We start from the raw sequence: 27,121 nt of genomic DNA on the forward strand, positions 1-27,121 counted from the left end.
AGTAAAATGAAGGTACTTCGTATATGACTTCATCTTAAAATCGCGATACTACCCCGTAATTAACTAATTAGTAAATGCTTGTTTGGTTTCTCTTTTGAAATGATGAGTTGAAAAACGGAAATTTCCAAATAAGTTAGTTATTTGGTTGACAACAAATTAAAGAATTTCAACTTGTGGAATTTCCAAACTCCTGCGGAACCAAGGAAATTATTAACCTGGCTTCTCCTATGTCACCCAAATTTTTAATGTACTCCCTCCGTTCCATATTAGTTGTTACACTTTTTTTTTTCGCCCGTCCCAGATTAGTTGTTCACTTCTAAATTAGGAATGACCCCATAATTATTATATTGTCTCTCTCCTCCCACTAATTTTTTTTTTGTCCCCACACCTTATATCATTCAATCAAAAAAATACCTTACTAACTTCTATAGTGTAACGACTATTTTGGAAGGGAGGGAGTATTAAAATTTTGTTAATTTCAACCAAACAAGTTAAATACACATTTTAAAATTTTGACGTGAAAGTAATTTCGCACGAAATAAAATTCCCTATCAAATTACATTCCCATTTTAACTAAACAAACAATGAATAAACTAAACACAGAGTAAAAAGAATATTAACACCAAAATAGTACGGAGTAGATTTTAAATCCGGATAGATAGATAAGTAAAGTCGAGACGGCGAGACTCGAGTCTCTAAAACAAAGTCATTGATATGCTTTGGTGCCATTCGTGGTTATTTTCTACACAACGTTTCCGAAAATACCCCTAATATTTATTTCTGCTTTTTAGGCCGGCAATTTCAGTTAAATTAGCAAATTTCGTGTTTTTGGATTTTCAAACTGAAGTGTGAAAGAGAGAGAAGGAGAGAGAGAAGGTGAGGAGAGAGAAGGATTTGCGGTGACAAAAATATTATCCAAAATTGTTAAAAACAAATCAGTTTTTTCGGAGGATCTGATACTATTTGTTGGGGATTTTTCGGAGTTTTTCAAGAGGTACACTATCTTAAATTCTTAAACTTTACTTATATTTTACGAAATATCTTCAACTGTCAAATATTTAAACGGCATTGTTGTTTTAATTTTGAAACTAATTACTGTTTAATTTGCTCATTAATGAGTTTCGATCTTGATTACAATTTCAGGGTAATCTTAAACTCATAACCTTAAATTTTCGATAATTTTAAGAGTTTTGGGTGCTGTTTCATTGACTTTTCCTATTTTTTTTAACGTTAGAAAAAATCTTAGAAATTTATTAAGGTTGTTGAATGTGGAAGACGTTTAAGGAAGAAAAAAAATCAGTGATTTCTAGAGAGAGAGCTTCTGAAGGTTGCTTTAGAGTAAAGGGAGAAGCTTTACTATTAAGATTGCTAGATTTCTTTCTTTTTATGGAAGCTTAAGAGGAAAGATCAAGCAAACTTTTTTTTGTTTTTGTTTTTGATTTATGATTAACAACCTAATCCCATGATTGTAACTTGTAAACCCCCATGTTTTCTTCTCTCTTAATTGTTTAATTTTGTTGTTTAGTCCAGTTAATTAAATTAATCCCAGTTAAGAAAAGTGTGGAAAAATGCTATAATTAGCTTTTTAAAAAAAATATATGTTAATTTTATTTGCTTGGGGTGTTATTTTTACAGGGAATAAGGTAGAAAGGTAGTACATTTGCTTTTGTGAGCTGTTGAGACATCCAATTTTCATGATGACAATGCTTTTGCTGGTGTGACTAAAATTAACTGACTTCGTTGATTTTGTGGGAATCACAGGAAACTGCAGTGAGTTGTTAAAGTTTATTATGGTTCTTTCCTAATTTTAGGGTGTTTTTGTGTACAATGAATGTTGTTGATTGTGGTAAGGACACGTTTTTCAGGTTTGGGTGTTGAATGGGGGCGATTGCCACAGAGGAGTTGAGTAAGTCTGATAAGATAACGGGAGCTATGGCGGAGCGAGAGGAGAAGATCTTGGTGTTGGTTAGATTAAGGCCCTTGAATGACAAGGAGATTTCCAAGAATGAGGTAGCTGATTGGGAATGTATCAATGAAAGCTCCATTTTGTATAGAAATAGTCTTCAGGAACGATCTGGACTTCCCACGGCCTATTCATTTGGTAAGCCTATATTTTAGCTATAAGATCATTTTTAAACTCCATGATTTATTATTGTTATTACCGATACTTTGTTTTTTTAGAGGATTGTAAGGATATTGTGATTGATGGAATATGTAGATAAGTAAATATTGTAACATGTCAAGGTCTTTGTGTTTTCCCCCAAACTTATTGCTCATGCAAATAACGATGTATTTCTCGAGTATTAGACCATTATGAGATGCCATGTTAAATATATGAAATTGCACAAGAGAAGTGAAGAACCTTTGATTTAGGTAACTTTTTGACAATGCTATGTTGGTTCTGAAGGGGAGCATTGATTCTTGATTATGTATTTATGTTCCAACGAAATGCAAAATCTTGTTTTTACTTTATCTTTGTACTGGTTGGTAGACAGGGTATATTCAGGCGATTGCTCCTCCAAGCAGGTCTATGAGGAGGGAACTAAGGAAATTGCTCTTTCTGTTGTTAGTGGGATTAATTGTAAGTACAATATCAGTATTTTTATTTCTAATCATTACAATTTACAGGGTATTTTTTTTTACAAAGATACAGCGTATGAAGTGTATTCATCGAAACTATTTTTTTCTCCTTAGCAAGCATTTTTGCTTATGGACAAACAAGCAGTGGAAAAACATACACCATGAATGCAATAACTGAGTATACGGTTGCAGATATATATGACTATGTACAAAGGGTAATAAAAAAATTGGAGTTCTTTCTATCTAGTTTGGTTTCTAACTCAAACATAATGTTACTAAAATAAGCTCATGTGGCCCTTCAGCATGAGGAACGAGCGTTTGCTCTCAAGTTCTCTGCCATGGAGATCTACAATGAAAATGTTAGGGATCTTCTTAGCACGGACAATACTCCTCTGCGGCTTATGGATGACCCTGAGGTACATTTAATTCCCCTGAACTAGAATATTGTGGGATTGCACATTTACTGACGTGACTGTATTTCACCAGAAAGGAACTATTGTGGAAAAGCTGACAGAGGAAAAGATAAATGATTGGAACCATTTAAGAAAGCTGCTATCAATTTGTGAAGGTAAAAATTAGAGAGTATTGGTTTGGATATAAACTTCTCATTCATTATGTTCTTGTTTATTCACTTTAATCATGACATTGCAGCTCAAAGGAAAGTAGGAGAGACCTCCTTGAATGAACAAAGCTCAAGGTCACATCAAATTCTTAAGCTGGTAAAATTCTTCCTTCAATTTTCGTTCAACCCCTTATTCCATCATTTGTGTATTCATCTCCTTATGCTTTTCTTGATATTTGCAGACAATCGAGAGTTCTGCGCGTGAGTTCATAGGCAAGGGAAACTCAAGTACCCTTTCAGCTAGTGTGGTAAGCAACCTAGAACTTAAGTACCTCTTGCTCCATTTTGTTTAATACAACATTTTACTTGCTGATACAGTGTGCACACGATACAATTGCTGACAAGTTGATGTGTATCAATTGCTCAGTTCTATTCTATTTGTTTACATATTCTCCTTCAGGTTGTCAAACCAACATGACTTCATTGATGTTCTTCTACAGTTTTTTATTGATCTGGCTGGAAGTGAGCGTGCATCTCAGGCAATGTCAGCTGGAACACGGCTAAAGGAAGGCTGCCACATAAACCGGAGTCTGCTGACACTAGGGAATGTTATCCGCAAGCTAAGGTTTCTTCTTGAATTCCAGTTCTATATCTTCTTTTTCTTGGAATACTTCTGACATATTGCTACCGTTATATATTATGTTTCAAAAAAATCACGACTTTTAGTGTATTCCATGGTAGTCTGGTCTTCTGCTTGTCACAATAAAGAAAAAAAGTGTAACATTAGGCATTCTCTATTTTCTGCATAACTTGTAATGATCATATGCTGAAACACTAGTGATCTTTGACAGCTCACCAATCTTACTCTGTCTTGCTGCAGCAAGGGTAGACAAGGACACATCAATTATAGGGACTCTAAACTGACCCGTATCCTGCAACCCTGCTTGGGAGGCAATGCTAGGACCACCATCATTTGCACTCTGAGCCCTGCACGTAGTCATGTGGAGCAGTCAAGGAACACTTTGTTGTTTGCTAGTTGTGCTAAACAGGTGACAACAAATGCACAGGTGAATGTTGTCATGTCAGACAAAGCCTTGGTCAAACACTTGCAGAAAGAATTGGCCAGACTGGAAAACGAGCTAAAAAGTCCAGCCCCTACATCATCGTCTTGCAATTGTTCAGTGACCATAAGAAAGAAAGATATTCAACTGGAAAAGGTACTGTTTTTCTTTCTGAGCTGTTCTAAGAAAGTGGCTGAGGTGCTATCTGCATTTAGTATACTTTAACATACAAGACTCTGACTCAGTTGATTGGCTGGCTTCTGGGATATCTGTACGGTCAGTTTCCAGGGGTAGTCACCTAGCTGTTTTGTTCAGTTTGCGACTTCTAGGGAGACTATGTAATCATCACCCGAAATACTGAGTCTTTACGTAGTCCTGCTAAATATTTGGTCCATTTGTCCTACATAATAGCTACAGATACTATTTTGGGTAATATGGATAAAGCCGTCACCTTTACTTCGACTTTGTGATTGGATTTCTAAGGGACTACCTACTTAGATTGAGAAATAGAGAGTTTGTGGGGGGTAGTCCAAATACTTAACGGGTCTTTGAATAAGATTATGTCATATGCTTATTGATAAATTTCCTTCGAAAGTTTCCTATTTTGATCCTGCTATCTGGACCATATTAGCTAAATTATCTTTATTCTTAATTAGTGTTCTGCTGCATGTGAGATTTTTGGAGGTGATGAAGGCTGAAATTTATTTTGTCTTGTCTGGAAGGAATACATATGTGTCTCAGAAATAGCTATAGCTCAGGGTTAGAAAACATTTACCACGATGCACATGCTTATACAGTGCTAAACATTATATTCGGTTCGGTTCATCACCCATAGCTGCTTATACAACTACCTCACTAGTGGGAGGGAAGAGTCGGATGCACTGAATGCCTACAATGTCTTTATTTTTATGTACAGATGGATAAGCAGATAAGGGAACTGACTAAGCAACGAGATCTTGCTCAATCTAGGGTTGAGGATTTATTGCAAATTATTGGAAATGATCAATCATCTAATAAACAGGTATTTAGAATGTAACATATTAATTTCTCCTTTCATTTTTTTTTTCAACACCTGTTGCAAGGTGAGAATGCTTTAATTTCTGTGGGTTAGTAACAAATCTCCAGAACAAATAGTAAACAAAATGCACCTTGAAAATTGCTTCTTCGGTTACTGATTTGTTTATTTTTTCTCCCATCAGCAACGGCAAAAACCCCATGCAAAGTGGAAAGTACAGAACAAATGGGAAGATGAAGGTTCTATTTCAGACTCTAGTGTGAATGGTCATCATCGCCTGGATGGTGTCCTAGCTGAAGATGGAGAAAGTTATATTGAGGATCCATCTTCAAGGGGAGTTTCTGATGACCAGTGTAAAGAAGTTCGATGCATTGAGATGGAAGGATCTGAAGCTTCTATTGGGTTTGGAAACGGGCATGCTGCTAATCATGGTAGCATAGGTAGGAGCTCCCATCAAAATGGTTTCTTCTATGGTTCATTGGAACAAAGGATCCAGGAAGTGCAAAGGTCAATCGATTCCCTTACTAGTCCTCAACCCGAAAATCCATCCGTATGGGATGATGCTGCGGATGCATCAAGTTCCAGGAGCCTGAATTTCAGCAAGACTCGGGTTTCAAAGGAAAATTATACAAATAAGGAAGAACATTCAGAAACAACCCCTCCTTGTGAAGTGGAGACGGACTTCAACGGCAGACCAGGAGGATTTAGAAAGTTTGCTGTACTAGATTATGGTGCGGACTCTGGAAAATTGTCACGCAACGGCTCTCAGTCATCTGTTGGGACAGAAGTTGTTGATGATGTAAGATCAGAGGGTGGGAGGAATATCACAGATGCGGAGATTACTAGCGTACAGACTTTTGTAGCTGGTCTCAAGGATGCTAAGCTTCAATATGAGAAACAACTTGGGGACGGCCAGGTTAGCATACTGTTATTCTTAGTTGTTGCATACTAACAATTGTGAAAAAGATATCAGCATTTACTTTGCAGTACTTTCTGGTATTTTATAATCCCCTGTCATTAATTTTTCTTAGAATGTTATCTTCGAATATTACTGTGCCATATTTGCTAATTTTGATATCTTACCTATGTGATTGTCCTGGCTAATTTTGGTGCAACTTTTAATTTTGTATTTTTTTTGTTGATATGATTAGGTACGTCCCGAGTTGAGAAAGACCTTGAGAGATGTGGGATTGGATCCTATGCTTGATGGAGAAGACAGTACATTGGATTGGAGTTTGCAATTTGAAAGGCTTCAGAAAGCTATAGTTGAGTTGTGGCAAATTTGCAATGTTTCATTGGTTCACAGGACCTACTTCTTCCTTCTCTTTAATGGCGAGCCTACAGATTCCATTTACCTGGAGGTAGAGTTAAGGAGGCTCACTTTCCTCAAGGATACATTACCCCATGGTAATCGTTCGGTAGATAGTGGACGTGCTCGGAAATTGGTTTCAAGGTTCGCTCTTTTCTCCCCATTTTTTTGTAATCAAATCTCATTTTAAGATATTTGGACACATGGCCAATGCAAGTATATTACAGAGCAGTCATGATTTTCTCAATTATGTTATGTTGAAATTTGACACAAACTGTAATAGACCAATTTAAGGTGGGCCAACTAAGTAAATTGTGTTTGGTGGTGAAACAGCGAGAAGGCACTTAGAAAAGAGAGGGAGACGTTGAGCAAGCTGATCAACAGAAGGTTCTCAAATGAGGAAAGGAAGAAACTATACACGAAGTGGGGTATCAGGCAGGATTCAAAGCGCAGACGTTTACAGCTTGTATCTCAGTTATGGACAGAGACAGGAGACATGGATCATATTGTGGAGAGTGCAACCATCATAGGAAAACTAGTAAAGTTCTCAGAGCAAGGACGAGCTCTGAAAGGGATGTTTGGGGTTAGCTTCTCACCTCCAAGCTTGAAGAGGAGTTCATATGGCTGGATGAACGGCATGTCATCCCTTGTATGAGAGATTAGTGTTTGACTTGTGTTAGTCTGTTAGCCTGTAGGTATCTATCTATATATTAATATAGTTGAAGTTAGCCACACATACAGACAGTTCAGTTTAACTAAAGTATCACCCATTCTTTCCATATTTGTAGGTGAATCATAAAATTGTGTCTGATTCACGTAAACACAGATTAGGAAAGTTGTATGTTGGTGTCTGGTTTTGTGCTGCTGGTGATTGTATTTAACTGTGAGTTTAGGAATGGGTACTTTTTACCAGGTATTTTAGTACTGTAGCTAATTGTGAGTTGATGAGCTCTTCTAGAGTTCTAGCTGCTTGGCGCGATTATCAAGTTTTATTCAAGTCTATACTGTATGTATACTTCATCTGCAATTTTTATTATGCAGTATTCCGAGCTTTATGTATTGCTCCAGTTGTTCATATATTTAGATTTACCAACTCTACATTTGTAAATCACATGATATTTATGTGGGTCTCGTGGATTTCGAGGGCCTCTATTAGTTATTGACTTATTGCTTTCAAGATGATCATACAGAAGTTTCTGGTAATCTTACCAAGGCAAGAATTAAGCTGCTCAACAACTAGTGGAAGAGGACTAGATATGGACATATGGTGAATGACTATGATTGTTTGTGAATATTGTGATCAATCACTAACACATTGACTATTATTACCTCAAATTGAATTTTGTTGCAATATTTTACTCCAATCATATCCGATCTACGTAACAAACACTTATTTACTTGCAATAACCGATCTTCTCAATTCCACTATACATGTCCATGTTGCACACAATTTATCTTCTTTATCACTTGTCAATTTGGACTACTAAATCGATCATATATCTTTGACACTTTTTCGATAAATATGCTTAATACTCACACTCTTCATGTGGAGCAATATTATGGACGGAATCATCGCTTCATATGTAATTCCAATCAACAATAAATTAAATGAACACGCATAATATGTCATAAACTCAACAACAATCGCAATACAACAACAACAACAACAAAGCCTTAGTCCCAAAATGATTTGGGGTCGGCTAACATGAATCGTCGTAGGGAATCGTCATTGTCACCAATAAAACCAGAAAGGAGCAGGAAGTAAAAAGAAAAGGCAAGGAAAACAACAATCGCAATACTCTAAAATAATTTATGGGTGTTTGTTTTGTGGGAAATATTGTAGGGAATGAGAATTTATATCCCAATTTAAAACAATTTCTATGTTTGTTTTGTGCGAATGGAGATGGAGGTGGATTTGAGAATGAGAAATTATGACATCAATTCCCTTGGATTAATTCCTCGCGGAGGGGTGGGAATTGAGAAACGAATTAAATATCCAAATTGCATTAATGAACTAGAAGGTGAAGTGTATTACAAGTTTATTTGGGTAAATTCAAAATGTATTCTCAATCTATTTTTCATTCCTATTCAAACAAGACAATAGGCAAAAATTCATTCCATACCATGTCAAATGACCAATTCAACTAAAAGCTTAAACTGATGGTTGAAGTCCCAAGATTAGTTTTATACTATATCACGCCGCCTCACATGAAATCTCTTCGGGTTTGGAGTGTGGATGCAGCATAAGGCTATAGGCCTGCTCATACCCAACGCGAAATATTCCACTTTGAAAGGAGGGGTAAATGATGTTTGAACCCGTGACCCTTGCGTCACGCCGACTCTGATACCATGTCAAATTACCAACTCAACAAATAGGTTAGCTAATAGTTAAAGTCCAAGATTAGTTTTATACTATATAACATACCAATTCGCATTCCTACGATCCAAACGCCCCCTACGATCTCAACCTCTATTTCCAATCTCAACCTCTATTTCTCAAATTCGCATTCGTACGATCCAAACGCCACCTTAGGAGACATATGGGTAAATGTCTAAATGATCGGTTGGAACTTAGAACCACAAATGATGAGATGATCCTAATTTACCTTCAGAATTTCATACTCCTACGACGTCGTTGAGTGTAACCCACCCCATTGTTGGTTGCAAATCCTCTCTCTAGAAAGAAAGAATAAAAAAGAAAGAGAGGAAAGTTGAAACAACAAAAACCAGAGGAGAGAGAAAATGAGCTTGTCGACGGCGTCGTTTTTGGCGAGAAGAGCAGCACAGAAACAGAAGGTCCGACTTCTCTACCGCCGTTGTCTCCGGGATACTCTCAATTGGGCCGTTCATCGTCATCTCTTCTACGAAGATGTAATCTAATTTCCCCCATCTCAAAACCCTAATTTCATCCCCATTTCCAATTCATTTCTAGGGTTTCGATCCGATCCTGTGATTTTAACCTTGCTTTCTGCCAATCTTTTTGTTTTTCAGGCTGATGAGCTCCGGAAAAAGTTCGAGGCTAACAAAAATCTGGTATTTTTAATTTATTTTTGGTATAATGTGGGAATTAGGAATTTATTTAACTACATTTAGTCTGAAATTTGCGTTTACTGATTAATACGATATGGTGCAAATTCACATGTTTTTTGATTTTTTTGGGTACCAATTGTTCAAAGTAAGGTTCGATGTCGTGATTAGATGGATGCAGTAGCTGAATTAGAGTGTATGAGTAGTGATATTTGGGATTGACGGTCCTCTGAATATTTTAATGTTTCCATTTGCGATAATCAGTAAATTTGTGTGCTTTTGTATATGAAGATGGTGCAGTTGAATTCAGTTTAGTGCATTTGTATAGGGGAGGGGCGAGTGAGGTTAATTGTTGTAGGCAAACAGGTTTTGGTATTGTTTTTTATTTGATTTGTGTGAATCTTACCGAGATGCTTTTTATGATGTTATAGCAAGATCCTGATGCAATTGACAAAATGATTGCTGTTGGTGAATCTGAGTACAATAAGTGGAGGCACCCTGATCCTTATATTGGTAAGCAATGCATAACCATCGGCTTGTTACATTATTTTTTATTTTCTTTGTGATAGTGTCCCATATACATTGATCTGATTGTCATATATGTTGTATGTGTGTCTTAGCGTTAGTGTGAGACTTCATTGAATGTTTAAGAATCCACTTATTACCTTTGCGACCTTCATTGGCGCAGTGCATTTTAATGAATAGGCTAGTGTAACTTTCACATCATGTTCTGAATGAGGAGTAAGAAGAAAAGGGATACAAGAAAGACCTTTGATCGTTAGTTTGATTTGTACTTTGAGGATAGAATTTGTCTATTTTAGGCAATTCTCTTCAACAGACTACACTAACTGCGAAATCATGGCTAGACTAGTGATTTCTTGGAAATCCTTACGAAGTATAACATTATGTATGGGAAATCCTTCTTTTTGCCTATCAAACCACATATGTAAACAGAGTTTCTTCACTTATCTTTTCTATTGCTCTCCATTTTCCCCTTTGCCCAGCCTATCCATCCCTCTTTATTGCTTGGAGTGGGTAGACTGTGGAGACTGGAGAGTAAGATAAATTATACAGGGATTTCTGGCATACATAAAGTGGGTCAATGTTATTAAGTTTTTTTTATTACAGTTTACATAATGTGAATGCCCTAGTGCACCTGCAGGATAAGTTAATGAAGGGTTGTTTTTGTATCTTATAGTATCGTAACTTGTTTATTATGGACACTCTGTATCTCATGTATTTTCAACCTCCTCTGCAGTTCCATGGGCTCCTGGCGGTTCAAAGTTCTGCAGAAACCCAGAGCCACCTAAAGGGGTATGTGCTCTTCTTGCTCTGGTTTAATAATGTTTTACTTTTTACTTTGGCACAATTATTTTGTTTTTACCTCAGGATACATGCATTTTCTGATTCTTGGCATCCTATTGCTAGTATTTTGCCCGAGTGAAATGGAATGAGAAAATTGCTCTATATCTTGTATTCCAACAATAACTTTTCGGCTATTAGTTAATGTAAATGTAGGCTATTGTGTAATATAGTTCATCACTTGTACCATTGACGGTTTGTGTGAACGTGACTTGATGTGTTTAATATTTGTTAGTACTAAGCTCCAATGGATTCAGATTGTAACTGATATCTACCACTATCAGGCTCCTTTGGTTGATTACAATAATATGTAATATATTGTCCCACATTTTTAGGGCATACTTTTTTTAGGAATCTCCCAAAATAATAGACCACTTTTGATTGTAGTGAGTTAGTTTATGAGTTTTCTAAAATTTTACTTTGTTTAGGTTTTGTTTGTAGTATCATAATAAGATATTTGTTCTCAACAATTGTATAAATTATCAGGAGTGAAGTGGTATTTCGAGCAGAAAATTTTAAAATGATCTTTGACGATTTGACCAAGTGTGGTCTATTAAAGTGGCAAGAAGGGAGTATTGTCGTTCTTTGTGGAATGACAATTCCTCTTTTATGCTTTATCGGAGAAGAAATATCTCGTAAAGACTCTTGCATTTGCAAATACTAGCCGTGGACACCATTCGGTTATATTATTATTATATGATTGTGGCATGATGTAGGACCCATTTTTGCTTTGGTTATACAGAATGTTGTCTCTCTTTTTCGTTTGACCTTAAACTTCACTTGTAACTGTTGGTTGTGCACGTGTGCGTAAGGTTAAGGGTATTTCTATTCAGCTTGTTGATTTGACAAAACAATTTCCCCTTCCTTGCCCCCCATGGAAGGGGGTGGGGGGCATTATTTTTCTCAGTTTTTTATTTTCTTGATCATTGGAGGAAAATTACTTTCAGTTGGTTAGGGCTTTGTGGTGCTGGTTGTTTCCTTTGATTTCATTTTCTGAAGTACCCTTCAGCAGGGTAGGTCGTTGAACAGTTCCCTTGAGTAATTAGGTTGTAATGAATAAAACTGAAGACTGATATTTGCTATGGCAACCCTCAAATCATATTATCTACTTTTCCATAGCTCAATGCTGATATAAGTTTGTTGGTTAATATGGTTTAAATACTTACCGAATACTTTGGAGCATTATTTGGATTTCGTACTTTTTCTTTCTGCTTTGTTACAAAGATCTTGAATTTGATTGGTCCTTAATTTTGAATTCTGATTTCTTCATGCCTTGCGGCTTCATAAATTTGACTAATGCAGATTGAGATTATTTACGACTATGGCCAAGAAGAGGTCGAGCCAAGGTAGCTGCATATCTTTAATGCAGTAAGTAAGGTAATGTGCGTAGTCAACCCTTTTTGCTTCTGAGCTTGTTGACTTAATTTTGAAAGGGAAATTAAGAAGTGATTTGTTTTAAAAACATTTTAACTTAACCTTTGTATTATGATTCTAGTCTTATATGTTGGTCTGACTGGATGTTGCAGATGAAAATTACCCTGGCCGTGGTGGGTAGATAATGATGAAGAGTCATCTTCCCGTTTGCATTTACCTGCGTTTCAAACATTTGAGATATTGAGTTTCTCGTTTTGTAATTTACTTAGGTTGTTTGCAGTCCGCAGTTGATGTTAGCTGTTGGGGAAAATTTGTGCACATGATTTGTTGATCTTCTAAAGAATTGAATAATTTACTCGAATGAAAATAAGTTTGACCTTTCTAAAGGCATCAGCCCATGGGTTTTGTAGTAGCGGATCGGTGGTGGTGACTCAGGATTTTATCCATTTTGACTTAAAGAGTAGCCAGATTGTTAACTCCTAGAATGGTGGGACAGGGAAAACTGTCCTAATTGCCATGAAACCTCATTGTTGTGAAAACACATACAGCTTGACTGCTAGGAAGTTGTCAACACTCGGAGTCTTTAGGCTCACGACGGGAAATGGGAAATGGGAAATGCGAAATGGTTGATGAAACCTGAAAGTTGTGGTAAATTTGAGAATATCTTGTAAAATGATGGTGGTAGAGAATAGACCTGGTTATTGGACAGGGTAGTCCAATGGATATAGGGTTAGTGTCAAGTTAATAGGGCTTTTATTGGGTAGGGCTCTTATTGGACAGGACCTTTATTGGACAGGGTCATTATAGGGTCAAACTTATACTACAATTATTTTGAAAATAAAAATAGTAATGATACAAAAAATTACGTGCATAGCTTCGTATTTAATTGTACTTGCACATGGCTCTTTTGTTTTTCATTTTTCATTGCTCGTTTATTGACCCGCCCACTAATGACCCGATATTGACCCGCGACCCGCTTTTGACCCGCGACCCGCTTTTGACCCGCCTATTATCGACCCTTTAAAAATGACCCTTTCAATACCCGACCCTCTTTTGACCCGCACCGACCCTGACCCGCCCTGCCCGATAACCAGGTCTAGTAGAGAAAGAGCGAAAAGCTACTTAGAGAGAGCTCTCAGCAATGTACATGCTCACTATTCAACTTTTTTAAGCCCAATTTATCATATGTTTACTACGTATTATCGAGGAGGATAAATTGATAACACACTTCTTACTTCTTACTTCTTACTTCTTAGAAGGGTTACCTATTTTATACCTTAAATCACCTCATAAAAATAATTAAATTTTTTTACTGCCGCCGAAAATTAATTGACAAGTGGTTAGTTAGGATTTAAGAATTGTTATGCTGTTATAATGGCCTCACATTAATCCAACTATAATAACATTAGCAATGAAAGGTGATAAAAATCAATTATAACAATTAGTGGCTGCCCCATACTCGATTAAGGTCTTCTTATAACAGGTAATAAATACAGTATTTGATACAACGTGATGTCACCCGTTAATACACCATTGGATAATGCAATTAGTGGCTGCGCCATACTCGATTAAGGTCTTCTTCCACCAAACCAATTTTTTTTTATTGTGTGGGATTTCCCCAAAATGTCTAGGAAAGAAACCACATTTATTATAACAATAACAAATACTCCCTCCATTCCCATTTCCAACTTCACCCGTTTCTAAATAACTATCGTCTATATGATATCAATGTAATTTCACGTATAAGATTTCTAATTTATTTTTGAATTAAAAAAATTGAGTGTCACGTAGATAATTAATTAGGTGTCACATACATATTTTAATTAATTAATTACTAATATATACAACTCCATTCAAAATCAAACACTCTAATAATTAAAAAACAAATCTAAAATAAAATTCAATTCAAAATCAATCACTAATCTAAAATAAATTCAATCCAAAATCAAAAACTTATCTAAAATAAAAATCAAACATCAAACAATAATCCAATATTATAGCGCCACATAGGAAATCTAATGGTTTTGACGAATGAAAAATAAGATATCAAAATTATTTATGAATTAAAAAAGTTGAGTGCCACGTAGATAAATAATTATGTGAAATGTAGATAATTAGTTACGAATACTACGTATATACAAATTCATCCAAAATCAACCACTCTAACAATTAAAAAAATAATTCTAAAATGAAATTCAATTCAATATCAAACACTTATCTCATGTAATATATAAAATATATTACAGTTTTATTTTAATTTAACAATTTAATAGAATCCGTGCATCGCACGTGCTAAAATCTAGTATTCTTAAATTATTGTGCCAAATGATGAAGTGACAATTATTTAGAAAATAGAAGAATAATAGTAACTAATAAAAAAAATTACAGAAATAACGACAGGCGTGGCCGCGTGGGAGTTCAATTGGATTCAAGTGGAAGTAGTCAATTGGATGCAACTAAAAATTCTGGGTTTGGAAGGCACGAACGCATTTTCTCTCCTGTTTTTATGTAATTTATTTATGTGGTTTTCTAACAACCATATCAGAAAAACAAAGTAATGGAGTAGTAGTAATTATGTAACAGAATTAGTCAACCCCCTTTTTTTTTAAAGACTCCTTCTAACAAGCCTACAATGACTCCACTCTCTTCCCACGATGCCCAATTCTGTGGAAGTTTAAAGGTGATTATGACATCCATAACTCTCATTTTATTTCTCCTTCAATCATCAATAACCATACACCATTAACCTATTTAAGCGTCGAAATTCCAGATTTCTGACACCAAATATTGGCAAATGGATGATGATGGGTTGAAGGAAGAGAGAAGAGGTTGTAAGGATATTGCTCGTGTTATTGGGTTCTTACTTCCATTGGTGATGCTAGTATGGATAGTGAATATGGGGTATAAACTAACAACTGAAACCAGAGACGTCGATGCTGGTGGTTATGAGGGCGGCTACATAGCTCTTGTGTTTGGAATTGCCACGGTGGTCTTTGGTTTGATCTATTTCATTATTGGGTTGACCATTGTTGCAGAACTGGCTCTGGATTTGTTAGCTTGGTTAGACAAGGAAGATAGAGGAATTATCAGAAACCAAGGTAACTAACTACACATTCATTCTATTTTACCATTTCAGTATTCTGCACTGTTGATTGTTGAATGCATCAGATCACTGTATAACATTCTAACCATGTGTAATACGTAAACAGAAAAGGAACAGAAGACCATTTGTCAGATCTTCATACAAGTTTCAGCCACCATGATTTCAATGTTTATGCTCATGTGGACAGTATACTATGGGTATAAGCTAGCAGCAGAAGCTCAAAGGGTTGTCATATACAGCCACTTGGCATTCTTGATAGGAGTTATTACAATGGCTTTTGGCTTCACATATTTTATAATTGGGATTGCCCTTGTAGCAGATTCTGCACTAAATCTCTCAGGTAGATTACAACAGGATGTCTCAGAAACTGATTTCCTCTTAGAGAAAGACATGGAAGCAAGACTTCTTGTGTAATAGGGCAATCACCAGAGCAAACACCACTACTGACAACAGAGTTTTAATTCAGGCAGCTAACAAGCTGACACCCTATATGGTGCGATTATGTACATCTAAGGTCCAGGCTTTACATTTCTGAAGCAGGATTAAGCAACAACTCTTGTAAAGGGCTCGAGTGTTGGGGAAAGATGAATATACAAAACAAACAACCTATTTTGAACAAAAATTTTATACACTAACACCACGAATGCATCTGAGAAGAGCGCTTCTCCAGACACATTACATTGGACAGGATGATAGAATAGGGCAGATGATTATACAATTACATCAGTAAATGTTCTTACATTGTAAGTTTCTCAAGATCACAATCAACTGATCAAGTCATAAATCCAGAATGATATTACAGGAATTCTTATTTGATGATAGAATATGGCAAATGCTAGACTTATCCATTAAGTTACCATCAGTAAATGTTGCTTACATTGCAAGTTTTTCCAGATCATGGTATTCTAGGCCTGGACATTTTTGTATTAAATATGTTTCTCCATTTGTAAGCTAGCTATACTCCCAAAGACGAATTAATCAGAATCATTTGAGTTGTTCTGTAAGTTTCTAGCCAGCACCTTTACGATATTGTTTCTCTATTTCTAATCATATCTTCTGTGTGCAATTGATTCACTGATTCAACAGAAGTTAAGTAGTCAGCAACACTTACAACTCATCCCCAAATATGAGCTTCCACAAACCCATCTAGCAACCCAAAAGTGCATCTCATAGGCACACATACATAAACCTCATAAGCTACATCATGGAGAGCACATCCTACCATCGAAAGCTCGCATAATCTAATAGCTTAAAAAAAAATAAAAAATCCCTGGAAGTTCAAAGGAAATGCCGAAATGCTACCCTCAGGCATAAACCACACCCAAGGACCAAGACCCACCACCACCTCCTACCAAGAGAAACTCATCCGCTATTCCTACCCGCAACTTAAACCACAACATCTGATTGTCTGAGGTACCACAACAACCATCCTACAAACCCTGAGATCCAAACCACTAGACGCATTTGAGTTTCCGGTGGACGAACATAGATTCCCTCTAATTCAGCAGCCAATGCAAAATAATATACAGTTCTTCCTACTCTAGGTATATCTCTATGTTCACATTCTTCAAGTTCCCCATATACTTGTTGCACCGTTTACACCAAATGGGAACATTTGTATTCACCTCAAAATTCTAACCCTAATTTCTTCTACACAACCCAGGTATAAAAAAAATCAGGAACAATCAGAAACTTAATGAAATTAAACAACAAACCATTCAAATTAAAGAACAACACATCAAATTAAACAAAAATCCAAATAATCTTACATAAACAACCCAATTAAACTTCAATAAAAGATAGTAACATCATCCAAGATCAAAAATTGGTACCAACACAAATTCAAACATAGTAACATATTATTAAAAAGCATCCAATAAAAGATTCGTATGCAAATTCAGCAACTATCAGCTGAAGTAAAACGACATAATATGAAATTTGAGAAAAATAATTAGATAAGTTTGAAAGGGAGAGGCCAAGGAGTGTTACTAGGAACTTCAACCTTCTCTTTAAACCTCTGAATCATTTCTTTCTTCTTAGGTCTGGAATTACCAAAAGAACCCTTGAATCTCTTCCCTCTTTTCGTCTTCTTGTCGCCTCTTCCGCACACTATTGACTCTGATAAGGATGATGAAGACGCCATTGATGAATATGGTGCTGAAATGGGACTTTCTGGGAATCGATGGGTTGACATTACTCTTCTTGCAATGGAACTGCACAGCTGCTTCATCGCCATTGTTACCCGATTTTTGCAGGGATTTTTACAATCGAATTTGGGGTTTTAGGAAACGTGATTGAAATTTTAATAAAAGAAAAAGGGAAAAGGAAGAGAGAAGAAGTGTAGATCGGTTTTGTTGTCAATGAGGCTTGGGCCGCATTTTTCCTAAGGTTTTTAGACTGGGCCCATGTAAGAATTTACTGTAGTTTGGTTGAAGTGCTTTTTCCTCGCAAATTCTTGGCTATACCCGGGTACAGCCACCCCCATCCAAAACGATGTCGTTTTGTGTTGTTTAAAATGAACATTAATATACTGGTACAAAAATGAACATTTACTATTTCGGAAATGAACATTTATTTATTTATTTGGAATGAACGTTTACTATTTTGGAAATGAACATTTATTTATTTATTTGGAAATAAACTACAAAAATGAACATTTACTATTTCGGAAATGAACATTTATTTATTTATTTGGAATAAACATTTACTATTTTGGATATGAACATTTATTTATTTATTTGGAATGAACAATTTCATTATGAACATTAACCATATATTTATTGTGAACAAACAAATAAACAAGAAAGAACAAATAATTCAACAAAAAAGAACAAACAATATAAAAAAGAACATAAAATTTCAGAAAAAAGAACAAACAATACAACAATTATGAACAATTTTATGATGAATTTTAAAGCCAACATGAAAGAACAAACAATACAACAAGAAAGAACAAATAATTCAACAAAAAAGAACAAACAATATAAAAATATTACGCAATAATATAATAATTCCTACACTAGAGGAAAAATCCTTATAGGTGGCTCATCAAAGGTTGCTCTTATCACACAAGGGCAACCTTTGACAAAAAAAAAAGTTAACAAAAAGTTAAAAAAAAATTAAAAAACGTCTGTCTTTCTTTTCGCTTCTGAAAAGCGCAACCTTTGCCTATCAAGGCCTAAGGTTCTCGCTGCTCCCCCTTCGCTCCCCGGTGTTCTAGGCTTCTAGCTTCACTCAGGTTCGCATCTCTCTCTTCCTCTCTTCCTCTCTTCCTCCCTCATCTAGACTGATTTCACTCGTTGGTCTTTCAAACCCTAATTCCCGAATTCATTCTGTTTCTTGTTCTTCGCTTTAATTTTGTGTTGATTTTCGTTAATTTTCTTAATCTTTTTTTGTTGTTAGGTTTTAATTATGCACAATGTCACGTGTATCGCCGGCCAGCCACAGAGCACCGCCGCCGACTAGCCATGGATGTTTGTCAATCCCGAGTCGTTTAAATTATCAAATATCAGGTTCAAGGTCCCTGAATTCTATTTTTCGCATTTTGGTTAAAATTTCTGTTGTAATTTTTCTAAATTCTAAATTCTATTTTTTTCATGTTGATTAAAATTTTGGTTTTTTTTATTCATCGGTTTGATTTAGGAATTTGGTTGTTACTTGTTTTATCAATCGGATTGAATTGTTGTTTTCTTCAATGTCCGGTTTCTTTCTCAGAAGAATGGGTTTCAATGTCCAAAGACCAGCAGGTTCTTTCACTTCTGGGCTAGTGGGAGACTCATCACCCTTTGATGTACTGCCTCAGGTAAACTATTAATTGTGTGTGTGTGTGAGAGTGTGTGAGCGTCACTGCATTTTTTTTATTAATAAATGTTTCTGATGGCTTATTGTGTCTCTTTTAGTTGGTAATTCCATGGATTAGAACTATCATATTGTTAAAAGAAAATAATTGTATTGATGGTAGGTATTAGGAAAACATTGGAGTTCTATGATTTGGAAGCAGAGTATGAACTAGCATTTAAGTTTTGAACTAGACTTTGCTTTTGTCTTTCTGTGATGTGATAAATCATTTTGTTCTGTTAACCGATCACTCTTGTGGTGACCTTTATAATGGTGTTGCTTGCCATTTCTCCTTGTCTTTTCAAGGCCTGGAAGAATCCTCAGCCAAGAAAGGTTGCTAGATGGATAACTTATGCTTACTCATGTGGCTTCTTGTTTGGTTGGCACGTCCATGAGAAGGCAACACTCCACTTTCTTATCCCTCTGGCAATCAATGTAGCAGACAACATAAATGACGCACGGCATTACTTTTTGCTCTCAATAGGTATGACTGTTGTCTATCTTTGATTACTGCTTTATTATATATTATTGATTGGGATATATTTAGTCAATTAAGTGGTATATGGAAGCTCTTTAGCTACAAAATGTATACATCTTGTTGATTAGCAATTTAGGCTACATTATGAAAATTGTTGAAAGGGCTGATTGCTTTGTTATATGAATTCTAAATGCTAGTGGGGCTAGTTTGTGTTTCGTTGTGGTTCACGTTTATATTTTTCTTCGTCCAATAATAACGTTTGTGTTACGGTGACTTCACTCTACTCTCCTATAAGTTCAGTTCAAAAATACTTGCACTACCGCTGTACTTGGTTTTCTACTGTGGACTGTGGTCAGCTTAACCGCTAACCTGCACATCTTTCTCTTGAGATCAACTTGCTTTTTACAGATTGCATTTTACAATCTTTTATACTGTCATGAGTATGCTCCCCTTTACCCCTCTTTAATGACGCTAGTCTGTGAGCGACAGCTTGACATAACCTTTTGTCTATGATAAGATTGTCATAGCGCTAAGTTCTCCAAGCCTACAAATTGCAATCCCCTGGAACAATTATTATTGAGAATTTGAGAATTTCCTTTCTAACTTAGTAGCACTAGTACAAAAATCGTCAAAGGTGGCTAGCCATGGGTGGCCCTTATACAATAAGCGCATCTTTTGAATCGGAAAAAAAAAACCCAAAACCTTACTTCCCATGTTTTTCGAAGCGCAGCTTTTGACCTTTTTTTTTTTTGCCTCCACTTCTCTTCTTCCTTTCGCTTCTCTCTGCTTCCCCTTCACTTCACTTCACTGTAATTGGTCGACTTCACCGGCGACACGAGCTCACCTTCTCTTCACTTCACCGGAATTGTTCTTCCATTTTCGTTGTTCTTCCTCTGCTCTTCTCACTCTTCCGGCAATTCTCGACACACACACACTCACACACACACTCGCACCGACAATTCTCGACAAGACCACTATGCAACACCACCGGCAACGCCTGAGTTCATCTCCCATCCCAAGGTAGGGCGTAATTGCTTAATAATTTTAGTTAAATTAACTATTTAATTATCAAGTAAATTAATGTGAATTTTTGCTCTTCCAGTGACCGGCCACCGCAGGCGAACTCGACGGTCGTTGAGCCACCTTCGACCACCGCACTCCTTTCTTCAACCTCTTCATTCAAATCTGGTATGAACACGAACCAATTACCATGTTTAATTATACTCTTTTATTGCTTAGTTATGTTTTAATTCTGACATTATTGAAGGAAATGCAGTGCATATATCTACTAATAACCCTTTCCCTTATTCTTATTACTGCGGGAATTTGTCTTCAAAAGGTCTAACTGGAGAAATATTACCTTCATTGTCTGATCTCACATCATTAATCCACTTGTGAGTAGCTCGATCTTGAAAATTCCATTGATGAGTTATAAGCCTCAAGTTTTTTAATATTTTTTGCTGGCATTTTTCGGTTTCTGATGCTATACATTAACGTGTTATATGTATGTATCAGGAATTTATCGTATAATGCTCTTACAGGGGTAATTCATGAATCTTTGGCTCAATTGCCATCCTTACAAGTCCAGTAAGTCATGACCATCTAAAAACAATACTCGTAATTGAACTGTATTCCTATGCAATACAAGATATTAATTTAGGTTGACCCTTTATTTCAGCGATTTGAGAGGAAACCATCTTAGTGGCTCAATTCCTGTTGCACTGATGGACAAAGTTAACAGTAGCTCTTTGTCATTGAGGTTTTCATATTTTCTATAAGATTCTTTGTCATTGAGGCGTGCATAACGAACTTGAAATGAGTTTCATAAACATATAACTAATCATATGAATCATTAAAAAGGTTTAGAATGTGGATATAGGTTCGTTTGTTGGTAGTTGGGATCGAAAATGCCATTTTTGGCCATAAATGACCTTTATCGACCCAAATGAACCATAGGCGTGCATAATGAACTTGAAATGAGTTTCATAAACATATAACTAATCATATGAATCACTAAAAGGGTTTAGACTTTGAGTATAAGTTTGTTTATTGATAGTTGGGATCGAAAATGTCATTTTTGGCCATAAATGACCTATATCGACCCAAATGAACCATAGGCATGCATACCGAACTTGAATTGAGTTTCATAAACATATAATTAATCATATGAATCATGCAAAAGGTTCAGAATGTGGAAATAGGTTCGTTTGTTGGTAGTTCAGATCGAAAATGCCATTTTTGGCCATATATGACCTATATCGACCCAAATGAACCATAGGCGTGCATAACGAACTTGAAATGAGTTTCATAAACATATAACTAATCATATGAATCATGAAAAATGTTTAGAATGTGGAAATAGGTTCGTTTGTTGGTAGTTGGGATCGAAAATGCCATTTTTGGCCATAAATGACCTATATCGACCCAAATGACCCATAGGCGTGCATAACGAACTTGAAATGAGTTTCATAAACATATAACTAATCATATGAATCATGCAAAACGTTTAGAATATAGAAATAGGTTTGTTTGTTGGTAGTTGGGATCTAAAATGCCATATTTGGCCATAAATGCCCTATATCGACCCAAATGACCCATAGACGTGCATAACGAACTTGAAATATGACTTATAAACATATAAATAATCATATGATTCATGAAAAAGGGTTAGAATGTGGAAATAGGTTTGTTTGTTGGTAGTTGGTATCGAAAATGACATTTTTGGCCATAAATGGCCTATATCGACCCAAATGACCCTTAGGCTTGCATAACGAACTTGAAATGAGTTTCATAAACATATAACTAATCATATGAATCATGAAAAAGGGTTAGAATGTGGAAATAGGTTCGTTTGTTGGTAGTTGGAATCGAAAATGCCATTTTTGGCCATAAATGACCTATATCGACCCAAATGAACCATAAGCGTGCATAACGAACTTGAAATGAGTCTTATAAACATATAACTAATCATATAAATCATGAAAAATATTTAGAAAGTGTACTTAGATTCATTTGTTAATATTTGGAAAGTGGATACATTACAAAAGATGAACTACAACAAGCATGTCAAGATTTTGGCATGGATGAGGTTCATGTGGAAGAAATTATTCATGAAGCGGATCAGGATAAAGTAAGTTAAACTTTGATGATTATATATGAAGCTAGGTTAGAACAAATTGTTTCTTTAAAATTAGTTTGTTTCTCTTGGTAGTCTTACTAGATGTTTATCTTTGGTTTTTGAAATGTGCAGGATGGTCGTATAGACTATAATGAGTTTGTTGAGATGATGCAAAGAGGAAATATTGATTTGGGTAAAAGACAGAAACCTCCAATTACTGCAGTTAGGGAAGCGCATCAGGTTTGTTAATTTCTCTTATTTGCAAGTTTATGGCTTTTAATAAAGTCTTGCATTCACTTGCTTCGCTTTATTTTGACAATCTAATCTACAAATAATGCTGAGTTAAACAAAAAAAACTTAACTTAACCATGGTCTTTTCACAATGATGTAGACGAGCTGGATATAATGGAGTCACGACACAAAAACTTGAAGTCCTTTTTGGAGAAGACAAACATATATGAGAGAGCCTTGGTTTATTATCATCTTTTTAGTATCTGGTCCTCATCAGTTTGATTGTAAGGGAGTTTTTGATTAATAGATTGGATGAAAAGTTAAACCAGAGAAATACAATGACATGACATGCTTTGATATCATACAGGTTCAAAAATGTTACAGAGAATGCAGTTGGTCAGGTCAGTCATTTACCGGAGTGAAATAGCAGCTGACCGGTGATAGTGTAAGTTTCAGATATTGTTGTTATCAGATTCAGATAAGAGATTTTGAGTAAACAATTAAGGTAGAATTGAAGTTGTCTGTAATCAGAAATGCCATTCAATCATGTCTGCAGTTGGATTTGTGTACAACTTTAGATTTGAAATGAGTGGAACATCATTTTTAAGCTCTTGTTTAACAACAACACTTGCTGTAGTTTAACCATGTATATTACTTAGAGATCAAATTTTCATTTCAGGTGCATTTACAAGCTTAGAGACAGTCACAACTCCAAGGGAGGGGCCCTTTACCAAAGAGGAGGTGGATGAAGTTCGAGACAAGTGGACTACTTACTTCAACGATTGTGAACTACCCTCGGTGTAATAAATAGAGCAGACTTGTAGTTATCCGTGACTCTTACACTATTTTGTTATTTATCGATTTAATTAATTACATTTGAATTAATTCGGTAATATTATTGGAAATTTGAAATTTATATCATTTTTGAGGAATGTCAAGATGATGTTTGGTGAAACAGTATTCTATAAATTATAATGCAGAATTTTATATTGCAAAGTATCAGGAATTATATTGCAGATTTTTTATTTTATTTTTTAAAAAAAAAACTCAAAAGTTGCCTTTGTTTGCAACAAGAGCAACTTATGTGAAGCTTATAAGTTGCTCTTGTTTCAAACAAGAGCAACTTATGTGAAGCTTATAAGTTGCCCTTGTATGCAACAAAGGCAACTTATAAGTTTCACATAAGTTGCCCTTGTTGCAAACAAGGGCAACTTATAAGATTATAAGTTGCCCTTGTTAAGGGCAACCTTTGATAATTTCACAAAAGTGACCCCCCCATATGTTGCCCTTATAATTGGCAACTTATAAGCCTATTTTAAGGGCAACTTATGATGTTTTTTCCTCTAGTGCTATCAACTTTAATTAATGTTTTAATAATTCCTATCAACTTTAAAAGGAATTATTAAAAATTAATTAAAATGATTTCTTTTAAACTTTTTGTGAATTGTTATTTAACGCCTTAAAAATTAAACAAAAACGCCCTATTTTACCATCCCTTACCATTTACCCCCTTCCCAATTACCTTCCTTTCATTTTATTATTCACTGATGTTCTCTTTCCTCACCTAGTCTTTCACTGCTCCAGCACTACCATACGTCTTCGGTTGCGAGACTATATTATCTCTACCTTACCCTCCATTGCACACACATAAACATTGCCCATTGTTGCTATATCCTCCATTTTTGGGTAATGCTGTTAGCCATCAATGTGGGGCGTTGTTCCATTCTTGCAGACCATTGATGTTGGGCGTCGTTCAGACCACCGATGTTAGGCACCGATGTTGGTTGCTTGCTACTTCTAGGAAGCGTTGTTGGTTGAGGCTATTGCCCATCACTGTTGGCCGCCTGTGTTAAAGAGTGGAGCAAAACTGTGAAGGGCTGAACTAGCCCTAATTAAGTCAGTCCCATGGTTTAAACTAACAAATAATGAGTGTCACCCATGGGCATAACTGGATCTGGTGCAGTTTTCCTCTGGTCCAAACTAAGGTAATTCCAGAGTACTTTGAACTAAGGTAAAATTTGAATACTACAATGATTAAACTTATTCTTTGTGAGTCTACTCCATGGGATGCTCTGGTTTTTGTGTAGTCTACCCCGTAGGCTGAGCTGAATTTAACTTAGTCCTTACACTGGTGTACACTCACTTAGATGTAGTTTTATAATATTCAGAAAAGTACAAACTCTACAAACTAAGTTACTTCTTATGCACTTGCTAATGTGCGGCCATCAACCAAGTGGGTCAAAAAGTTAGGTCCGACGAGTAGGACGGATTAGGGGTATAACCGTATAAGGTGCCGACATGGTGTTGTGGTGCAGTGCTCTCGTAGGCGGTGGTATGGAATAATGTGGGTGAGATTGGTGAGGCAGTGGGCATCGATGAGTGAGTGGTAGACGACTGCTTCTCGTGCTGATTACTGCGTCATAATTGTGGCGGTGTTCCGGCAGCTATGATGGTGGTCGGGTATGCTTTGGATGATTGAGAAAGATGGTAAAAGAAGAGAGAGAGTTCAAGAAAAAGAGTATGAAGTGTGGTAAATTAGTACAGGCAAAATAGGAAAGGGTAGAATAAATTAGGGCGTTTTTGTTGAATATAAGGGCGCCATTTAACAATGCCCAATTTGTACGCTCACAATGTTTTTACATTTCTAATTTAAATTTTTGTAATTTTCTTTGTGAGATTTTCAATCATATCATTAGTTAAATTAGTATTGTCACCATGGAAATGGCCTAACCATGAGGGATATATGTTTTCACATACCATCCTTGATTGAATCATGTCGTAAGAGTGTTTGAAGATGGGGGAGTTTAATTTCTCTTTATTTTCTCACACGGTTCTAGACTTTTAGTGTGTCACAACTTAAGTTTATGGCTAGCAGGAAAGAGGCAGATTAGCAGAAAACTTTTCGGTAAGTTATAATAAGTTCTACACAACCTTTAAGTATTCAGATTTTTCATGAAATGTCCCCGAGGTTTGACTTTATTCACCAAATACCCTCGTAGCTTCAGGTATTCACCATATACCGATGAGTTTTTGTAAACGTGCACAATATACCCTTAATGGCCATTTTCCGTCAACTGTGTTAACTTTTCCGTTACGGATTTTTCATGAAATGCCCACGAGGTTTAACTTAATTAACCAAATACCCTCATAGTTTCGGGTATTCACCATATATCCCTTAGGTTTCATTTTCTTGCATGAAATACCCTTAATGACCCTTAATGGCTTACGACGTTAAGTCGACATTAATGTGCTATTAACGCCCAAAAGTTGAACAACAAAACCTTTTGGATTTCTTCAATTTTGTCTATTTCTCAAGAATCGCCATTAATGTAAAGCTCGAGCTCCAACAACCACGGAGACATGTTGAAGATGAAGCATCTTTTACGAAAGCTCCACATCGGTAACGACCATCACACTCGCCATCACGCGGCGGTTCGTCGGATACCTAACAATCGAACACATGAGACAAAGAATTCAACTACGCCTTCTTTCTCGTCAACGTCATCTTCACCGCCTTCAGTTTCGTCGTCTATTGATCAGACTTTGAGAGAATCAACGGTGACTTTGACGACGACGGAACATGTCAGCGAAAACGTGAGCAGGAGAAATCCTACCGATTTTAATTCGATTGAGGAAGATTTTCAACTTCAATTAGCTGTGATGATCAGTGCTTCGATCCCTAGGCTCGAAACGACGACGAATTCGACCAACAGATCATGGTTGCGAAGCAATTGAGTCTTGCTTGTTCTCCGTTGGTGCCTGATAATGAACGTCTTAGTGAATTTGTGTCGCTAAAGTACTGGGTTTGTTAGGTTATGATACATATGACAATTCATAAATCATGCGGAAAAACCATAAAGCCAGGAAAGCATATTATTTACACATAATCATTTAGCATAGTTTAGATGCATACTCTTTGTTGCGTGCCTTCCCTAGCTGCGCCCGAACCGAACAAGAACAAGTCTTTAGGACTCCAAGTGTCGTCCCTCCGTAGATAGTCCACAGCACGTCCGGATCCGCCTTAAGCTTGACCAACTAGGATCGCCCTTAAGGTACTTAGAATT

The 27,121-nt window shown here is 36.2% G+C and overlaps 4 protein-coding genes across 6 annotated transcripts; 3 read left to right on the forward strand and 1 right to left on the reverse strand.

The window, feature by feature from the left end:
* The first annotated feature begins 750 nt into the window (after window positions 1-750).
* LOC110805635 (kinesin-like protein KIN-7E) lies at window positions 751-7,588 on the forward strand. 2 transcript variants are annotated; one of them, XM_022011255.2, is made up of 15 exons: window positions 753-994; window positions 1,636-1,770; window positions 1,866-2,101; window positions 2,492-2,581; window positions 2,695-2,795; window positions 2,883-2,996; window positions 3,067-3,148; window positions 3,232-3,299; window positions 3,385-3,450; window positions 3,643-3,767; window positions 4,023-4,359; window positions 5,120-5,224; window positions 5,403-6,134; window positions 6,370-6,671; window positions 6,861-7,588. In XM_022011255.2, exons 3-15 carry the CDS (start codon window positions 1,879-1,881, stop codon window positions 7,180-7,182), a joined length of 2,667 nt encoding a protein of 888 aa, XP_021866947.1. In that variant the 5' UTR covers window positions 753-994; window positions 1,636-1,770; window positions 1,866-1,878; the 3' UTR covers window positions 7,183-7,588. The 2 variants fall into 2 exon arrangements, with proteins under 2 accessions (XP_056683282.1, XP_021866947.1); XM_056827304.1 differs by lacking the exon at window positions 1,636-1,770 and having other exon boundaries at window positions 751-994.
* A 1,548-nt stretch (window positions 7,589-9,136) lies between these two features.
* LOC110805642 (NADH dehydrogenase [ubiquinone] 1 beta subcomplex subunit 9) lies at window positions 9,137-12,676 on the forward strand. Of its 2 annotated transcripts, none has more exons than XM_022011263.2 (6): window positions 9,137-9,398; window positions 9,519-9,560; window positions 9,986-10,067; window positions 10,813-10,868; window positions 12,219-12,298; window positions 12,443-12,676. In XM_022011263.2, exons 1-5 carry the CDS (start codon window positions 9,270-9,272, stop codon window positions 12,264-12,266), a joined length of 357 nt encoding a protein of 118 aa, XP_021866955.1. In that variant the 5' UTR covers window positions 9,137-9,269; the 3' UTR covers window positions 12,267-12,298; window positions 12,443-12,676. The 2 variants fall into 2 exon arrangements, with proteins under 2 accessions (XP_021866955.1, XP_021866954.1); XM_022011262.2 differs by having other exon boundaries at window positions 9,139-9,398; window positions 12,219-12,293.
* A 2,144-nt stretch (window positions 12,677-14,820) lies between these two features.
* LOC110805639 (uncharacterized) lies at window positions 14,821-16,397 on the forward strand. The gene is made up of 3 exons (XM_056827305.1): window positions 14,821-14,970; window positions 15,061-15,388; window positions 15,500-16,397. Exons 1-3 carry the CDS (start codon window positions 14,923-14,925, stop codon window positions 15,805-15,807), a joined length of 684 nt encoding a protein of 227 aa, XP_056683283.1. The 5' UTR covers window positions 14,821-14,922; the 3' UTR covers window positions 15,808-16,397.
* Window positions 16,398-17,158: 761 nt separating this feature from the next.
* On the reverse strand, window positions 17,159-17,750 carry LOC110805636 (30S ribosomal protein S31, mitochondrial). The gene has a single exon (XM_022011256.2). It carries the CDS (start codon window positions 17,627-17,629, stop codon window positions 17,345-17,347), a length of 285 nt encoding a protein of 94 aa, XP_021866948.1. The 5' UTR covers window positions 17,630-17,750; the 3' UTR covers window positions 17,159-17,344.
* Between the last annotated feature and the right edge of the window lie 9,371 nt (window positions 17,751-27,121).

Source organism: Spinacia oleracea, chromosome 4 (assembly GCF_020520425.1).
Source record: "Spinacia oleracea cultivar Varoflay chromosome 4, BTI_SOV_V1, whole genome shotgun sequence".
NCBI lineage: Eukaryota > Viridiplantae > Streptophyta > Magnoliopsida > Caryophyllales > Amaranthaceae > Spinacia > Spinacia oleracea.

Coding starts and splice junctions, on each gene's coding strand:
- LOC110805636 (XM_022011256.2), bottom strand. CDS start 17,629: ATGGCGATGAAGCAGCTGTGCAGTTCCATTGCAAGAAGAGTAATGTCA.
- LOC110805642 (XM_022011263.2), top strand. CDS start 9,270: ATGAGCTTGTCGACGGCGTCGTTTTTGGCGAGAAGAGCAGCACAGAAA. Junction 10,068..10,812: donor GCACCCTGATCCTTATATTG/GTAAGCAATGCA, acceptor CCTCCTCTGCAG/TTCCATGGGCTCCTGGCGGT. Junction 10,869..12,218: donor ACCCAGAGCCACCTAAAGGG/GTATGTGCTCTT, acceptor TGACTAATGCAG/ATTGAGATTATTTACGACTA.
- LOC110805635 (XM_056827304.1), top strand. CDS start 1,879: ATGGGGGCGATTGCCACAGAGGAGTTGAGTAAGTCTGATAAGATAACG. Junction 4,360..5,119: donor AAGATATTCAACTGGAAAAG/GTACTGTTTTTC, acceptor TTTTATGTACAG/ATGGATAAGCAGATAAGGGA. Junction 6,135..6,369: donor AACAACTTGGGGACGGCCAG/GTTAGCATACTG, acceptor TGATATGATTAG/GTACGTCCCGAGTTGAGAAA.
- LOC110805639 (XM_056827305.1), top strand. CDS start 14,923: ATGACTCCACTCTCTTCCCACGATGCCCAATTCTGTGGAAGTTTAAAG. Junction 14,971..15,060: donor AATTCTGTGGAAGTTTAAAG/GTGATTATGACA, acceptor TCGAAATTCCAG/ATTTCTGACACCAAATATTG. Junction 15,389..15,499: donor AGGAATTATCAGAAACCAAG/GTAACTAACTAC, acceptor ATACGTAAACAG/AAAAGGAACAGAAGACCATT.